This window comes from Charadrius vociferus, unplaced genomic scaffold (assembly GCF_000708025.1).
Source record: "Charadrius vociferus isolate BGI_N301 unplaced genomic scaffold, ASM70802v2 scaffold115, whole genome shotgun sequence".
Lineage (NCBI taxonomy): Eukaryota > Metazoa > Chordata > Aves > Charadriiformes > Charadriidae > Charadrius > Charadrius vociferus.
Genome location: NW_009648636.1, coordinates 1,387,320 through 1,393,735, shown reverse-complemented (window position 1 = coordinate 1,393,735; position 6,416 = coordinate 1,387,320). Strand labels below are relative to the sequence as shown.

Below are 6,416 nucleotides of genomic sequence, written 5' to 3'. Positions count from 1 at the left end.
GGGGGCGGCGCCCCCCGCCGCTGTCCCGTGACTTCCGGGCACGGCCGCCTCCAGCGCGCGGGCGGAGGGTCGGGGTCAGGGCTCCGCCATCGCGGCGGCGCCGGGCCGGGCCGCCCCGCGCCCTCTGGCCTCCCAGGAAGTCGCTCTGTGAAAACAGGAACGCGGTCCGCCCCCGGAGGGCGGGGACGGGACTCCGCCAGCTTTCCCGCGCCGCCGGTGTCTCGCCGCGGGGCCTGGCAGTGGTTTAGGGGTGTAGGCCTCGGCGCTATGGATCCGTTCCTCACTCTGCTGAACGCTTTCTCCTCGAGCTTGTCGGAGCCTGAGCTTGCGGCCCTGAAGTTTCTCTGCCGGGGGGAAGTAACGAAAAGGAAGCTTGAATCTGTCCAAAGTGGTAGGGATCTCTTCGGCTTCCTCCTCGAGCAGCAGCTAATTGCAAGCGACAAGGTGTCGTTTCTTGAAGAATTGCTTAAGAACATTAAAAGAGAAGATTTGGTCTCACAGCTAAAGCAGTTCGTGGAGGAAGGCGGAGTTACTGCTCCTGATGATCAACCAGATGTGCATGAAAAACGTAGGTGGATTATTTTTTTAATTTCCTCCCCCCCCACTCCCAGGCAACCCCGTATATCTGTGTGCATCCCAAAGCCGTGGGTATGCTTAGAGCAAACACAGAGCACGGCTGCCCTCAGTTGCCTGCTGTAGCAGAGCCCACTGCTAAGGGTGTTTCTGCGACGAACTGCTTCACGGGATTGTGTTGTACCCTGGAAGTGTACCGTGAGGGCAGTATATGCTGCGAACAGCTTTCTGGTGTGGAAATTTCTAATTTCTCCCCCTTTTTTTATTGAATGATCACTTGGAAATTCAGCTATGTATTTGGGATTCGAGTGTTTCCAGCGGCTTTTCAGAACATGGTGTGACTTTCAGTATTTGCAGTGCAGCAAGAATAGTAGCATTTTGCTAAAAATAAAACCCTAAGTTGAAAATTTTCTTGTGTTTCTTAGTAAATCTATCACTAACTTGATATATTTCTGCTATTTCAGGTCTTCAGAAGGCAGCTATTGAAATCATATGTGATAATGTTGGGAGAGACTGGAAAATGCTGATGCGAAAACTTGACGTTTCTGAAGTGAAATTGGAAAGAATAGTGGCAGCCAATCCATTTAACTTGCACGAACAGTTGCTTCAGTCCCTTCGAGAGTGGCAGAAATGGAAGGGAAGAGAGGCGAAGGTGGCTGACTTAATAAAAGCTCTTCGGGCCTGTAATATGAATTTGGTGGCAGACAAAGTTGAAAATAAAGTCCTGCAACTGAACACTGGAACCAGGTGAAATCTATATAGAAACACTTCCGTGTCCCACGGATATGGACGAAAAAACTAAAAGTGCCTTCTACTCTTCTGAACCAAAATCAGTATCACTGGCTCTGTTGCTTATTCTGCCATTAATGTATGTGCATTATTAGGCTGATTCGTGGTCAGATGAAAATTAACATAAAACCAAATTCTGTTCAGGTAATGCTTTGTGGTTTGATGCTTTCTCTAAGAGATTTTAACTTAGAAGACCTAAACTCCATTTGGTAGGAATTCTCACCCTTTGGTTCTACCATCCACCTGAAAACAAGATTTGCTTGACTGCAGGTACTTGTCAGATGTATCTTCTCTGGAAGTACATCCATGGGCCACTTCTGAGGCAACTGTAATTTAAAATGTCTTGAGGGGGTTGGATATTTTTTTTTTTGTGGCTTATTATAACTGTAGTGTGAAAAGGCAGAAGGAGTAGATCTCTCAGTTGCGTACTAGGGGTTTTTTTTGAGTAGCATTAGATAATATCTTCCATAATTTGTCAAATACATTTGCTCTCCAATGCCTTCATCATCCTGAGGGAAACATTCTCTTGAAACTATCGAAGAAATGGTGTGTGTGTCTCAGATGTTTACAGCAGCCTCTTTTTACTGCTGTGAATGTTTTAAGATTCTGTACTGGGAATCCTTTCATAACCTACATCACAGAGTCTGGTCATGTCTGCTGGAAGTTGCAGCTCACCTCCTAAGTAAGCTGCAGTTATCTGTGCTCTTGAGTGACAGAAGTCTGTACTGTAACAAAAACCTAGAAAACAAACTGGTTTCTTTTTAGTGGAGGGGTGTGACAACCTACTGAGAGCAAATACATAGTACTGACTTTCCTCTAGTGACACCCAGTGAAGATCGGTTGTCTTTTGCCAGTTTGTTCTCTTCAAAGGTTGCTCCAGATCCAATAGCTCTTCCAAGTCCTCTGCAGTTTTTTAGTGCATTCCTGTTCCTTTACATTTTTTGAAAGTGGTTCTAAGCAACTTGCAGAGGAAAGAGGTTTTATGAACAAGACCAGATTCCGTTTTCAGCTTTAATGTGGAACATATTTCAAAAAATGGCCTTCACGCCTAACCTAAGACTGGAAAAATTGCACAAGCTTCACGACATGCAAGGCTGTAGAGGCCTCCGGGGACTCTCCCCTGTGCGAGGGGGAAAAGTTCTCTGAAATCATTGTTGCTTGAATGAGTAGGGCTGTTTGTTACTGCAAACATCCTTCTAACTACATAAATAGATACTTGAAGAGGGGAGGCTTCTTTTTTGCTACTGTACCCGTGTGACTTTTAGCTCCTTTCAGGTTCTTACTACATGGTGCCGTTACTGTGAAGGCCGGGTATCAGCATATAATACACCACTACTCTGCATAAATGTTGTGATATTGATAATTTTTGAGTTTTTATTACAGTTGGTGCTCCTAGTTTAGATGATGACACTTGAATATTTGATTGTAGTTAATGGAAACTGCTGTAAAGTGGACTTACCTTTTTATTAAGGTATTTTCTTAAATGATTCTCAGAAGTATTTTTCTAATTGTAGTATACTAAATATCAGTGATTGTATCCAAGCCAAGGAGCAACGGGTAATACAGAAGTTTCTACTTGTCAGCCTTTTGGGCAGGTACAGTTCTCCAAGTACTTGCTCCAATACCTGTCAGTATCTATTTTCAATTCCAGACTTCCAGTAGGAGACACAGTGCCATGCTTCAGCTAAATCACTAGCTCAAATGTTTTGGCGGGTTTTGTTTAGTAGATACGGTCTTCATTCTACAGCATTTAAAGAAAATGATCGCTTCAGACTCTTTTCCTTTGTGCCTCTAAGCAGTCTTTATGAGCAGAGTGGAGTAGAGGTGAAGTCAGCGAGATGAGTTATGTTTGTGGTGAACCAGCTCTGCAACAGTTCCCAAGTTCAGTCTGTCCAGTAACATGTTTTCTTATCTACTTGTAATAAGTCTTCTGGTTCACATAAGATAACGTTTATCTGGAATATGAAGAGTAGTATACTCCCTACTGCATATAACCAGGATATTTTAAGAATCAGTAGGAATAACTTGTTAGTTGTTGCCAAGTGCTCATCAGCTACAAGAAATATTCTGCCTCAGAAGATATCTTTTGTTTCTTTAAGGATTTGTACACAGTGGATGTTTCACTCTGTATGAAACCAATGACCTAGACTGCATCAATCTGTTCAGTACCTCAGGGCCAATTTAAAACTGTTTTTATTAGAGATTTAAAAGTTGATTATGTGAGAACAAAATCAAGTGGAAAAAAAATGGAACAAAGGGAACAAAAATTTTTTATTGGGAGGAGGGGTAAGGGAAAAAGCTGCAATTTGTGAGGAAATGTGTTGTGATCCAGTTAGCAATCTTTTATATTCAAATGAAGTATTTTGGACTCCTATACATATTTTTATAACTTGAATTCAAGTTTTATATTGTATAATTTTGTGCGTATTTCATTAAAAAATATTTCCTTAAAAACAAAAGAAATGGAACTGGTTTCTTATATTATGGGATTGCTGTCTATGATGAGATCTCTAATTGGGAGAAGATAAATGTTAAGGACAGTTTAAAAGCAAGAAGTGGTGTTAAACAGGAGTTATGTTACCAATGTCCTTCTTGGAACATTTTTATATTGTATAATTTTGTGCGTATTTCATTAAAAAATATTTCCTTAAAAACAAAAGAAATGGAACTGGTTTCTTATATTATGGGATTGCTGTCTATGATGAGATCTCTAATTGGGAGAAGATAAATGTTAAGGACAGTTTAAAAGCAAGAAGTGGTGTTAAACAGGAGTTATGTTACCAATGTCCTTCTTGGAACATTAAAAAGGGGGGGGGGCAAAAAGTTTTGTTATTGAATTTCTCAGAAGTGCTAAAACGTCTATAGTATTCCCAGCAGGAAATAACATTTGAATGCAGTCACTCAGGGAAGTGCAAGAGAAAAAAATTCTCTGCGAGCCCTCAAGAACCTAAAATTGAGTTGCAGTGCAGCGTATGCATGGGATATAGGTCTTCTGTAAGGGCCTTACAATTGTTTTCTCTGCTAGTCATGCTGCGGTAATGATGTTGTATTTGTTTTATAATTAATTAAAAAAAGAGCTTATAGCTTATTCTAAACCTGTTCAGGCTTTCAGATGTGTTCAGAAGTTAAATTGATAGAGGCTTCAGTGTTCTGTGAAGTATATACTGGCGCTGAAGTGTTAGTGTGCACTTAAAAGCTTTAAATGTGTTTTAGTTACCCATTTTATCAAATTCTCTATGGTACTCTGCAAGAGTACTTGCCTGTGAAGAATTACTAAAACCTTTTCCCTTTGGTCTTCTGAGAGTCTTGTTTCTTTACAGCCTTGAGAAAACAACACATCAAAACATGCTGAGAGTCAAAAGTGTCATCTCAGGAGACTTCTGAGTTTTGGAGGATTGTTTTTCCATGTCACTTCACAGTCCCTTTCAGTACTTGCTAGCCATTTCCTATGATTTTTTTAAAAGATTTTTATTATATATTGCATGTTAAGTTTTGTGGTTTTTTAAGTTACATTATTTTCATTACCGAGTTAAAAGAAGTTTTCTAGACTTTTAATTAAAATTCCCCTTATACAAATTGGTTGCCATGAATATTTCAAATGCAATGCTTTGTTTTCCTTCATTCACCAAACACAAGCAGCTGTATTTCCTCCAGCCTTTGTTTCAGTCCTAAAATTGAGTTGCTTTATGAAATCTAATTGTTTCATTTAATTGTCTAATGCAAAAAGCTTAGTAACACATGCTGTATCTCCAAGTTCTCTCTGGCACTCAGCTTGTTCTTAATTCAGGGGTTTTGGTTGAGTATTTTTCATTTAAATTTTATTTCTAATTGCTGTCTTTGTTTCTTTCACAATTATCAAAAGGTGGTCTGTGCTATTCTTCCCATTCCCTGCGTGGATCACCTATGTCCTTAAAATGTGGAACACATTTTTTCTAAGTTGTTTTCTGTCTTCAATTTATTACTTCTTTCTTCTGCCAGTGTTTTTATTGCAAGGATGCACTGGTAGAATTATAGAAACTAGTTCACTGTTTCAACTGCGTACCATAAAAATAGGAATTGTGGGGGTGAGATGAGGGGTAGGGGAAGGAGTTTTGACTAAAGGTTCAAGAACTTTTGAAGAATCTATTTCTGTCTTCGTAAAAAATGTTCGTAGCTGAGGATTACTTAATGTTAAGAGGGTGTGTGGCAATGGATTCTGGGAATGGGAGGTTTAGAGGAAAGGAAGCACAGCTTTACTCGGCTGCCGGGAAAGCACAGATTAATGCAGGCTTCTGCGTGGGAATCTGCATGGAATAAACTTACAGGCACTCCGAATGATTAAACAGGCATAAGTTTCATCCACAGAGCTAGTTCTGCTACTGTTTCATTCTTGAGAGCATTGCACACTCATTTCTTAAAACAGACTAAAATAACACAGATTTGTTCCTGTAAAATTTGATGTAATATACATTATTAACATATCTTAAGTTGGTAATACTGATGGAGTTTAAATTCAGTAATTCCTGTGATTTGATCAGTGTTGGAAGCTGAAAGCTTTTTCATCGTTTCCCAAATATGCCGTCTGTACAGTTGTTCTTGTGTGGATAGTAATGTAGCTCTCCTTTCTTTTCAGCTTGGAGTTTAGTTTGTCAAAGAACAGGGTAACGCTGTGTTCCTGGCAGGTCACAGTACTTAAGACAGCTTTCAAAGTAACCAGCTATTGTAGCCAAGTTAAGGTTTTTGTATGTATTCTCTAAGACTCTGAAGAGATTGGTATATAAAAAATAACATCTGTAAAAGAGGTTTTGAGGATTACATCTCCAATACAATGTAGTATCTCTGCTAAGGAAAACAGCTTCATGTCAACTTTATATGTCTAAAGTTTCAAAAAGTTACCAGACTGGCATTTTTATTTACTTCATAGTGTTCAAGCCTTCAGACCAGGTTCTCGTGCTCTGTGAAGCTACACAGAGATAAAATTGGACCGCTGTCATCAGAGATATGAAAAACATCCAACTGGGATTTTCTGTGGTAGGCATTTTATTTACAGGTGAGCCTGTTTTCATAGAACTTTT

General features: G+C 39.8%; 1 protein-coding gene across 1 annotated transcript; it reads left to right on the top strand.

Annotated features, from left to right (window-relative positions):
- The first annotated feature begins 267 nt into the window (after positions 1-267).
- Positions 268-1,324, top strand: FADD (Fas (TNFRSF6)-associated via death domain). The gene is made up of 2 exons (XM_009886294.1): positions 268-568; positions 1,038-1,324. The coding sequence occupies exons 1-2, from the start codon at positions 268-270 to the stop codon at positions 1,322-1,324; spliced, it is 588 nt and encodes a 195-aa protein (XP_009884596.1).
- The last annotated feature ends 5,092 nt before the right edge of the window (positions 1,325-6,416 follow it).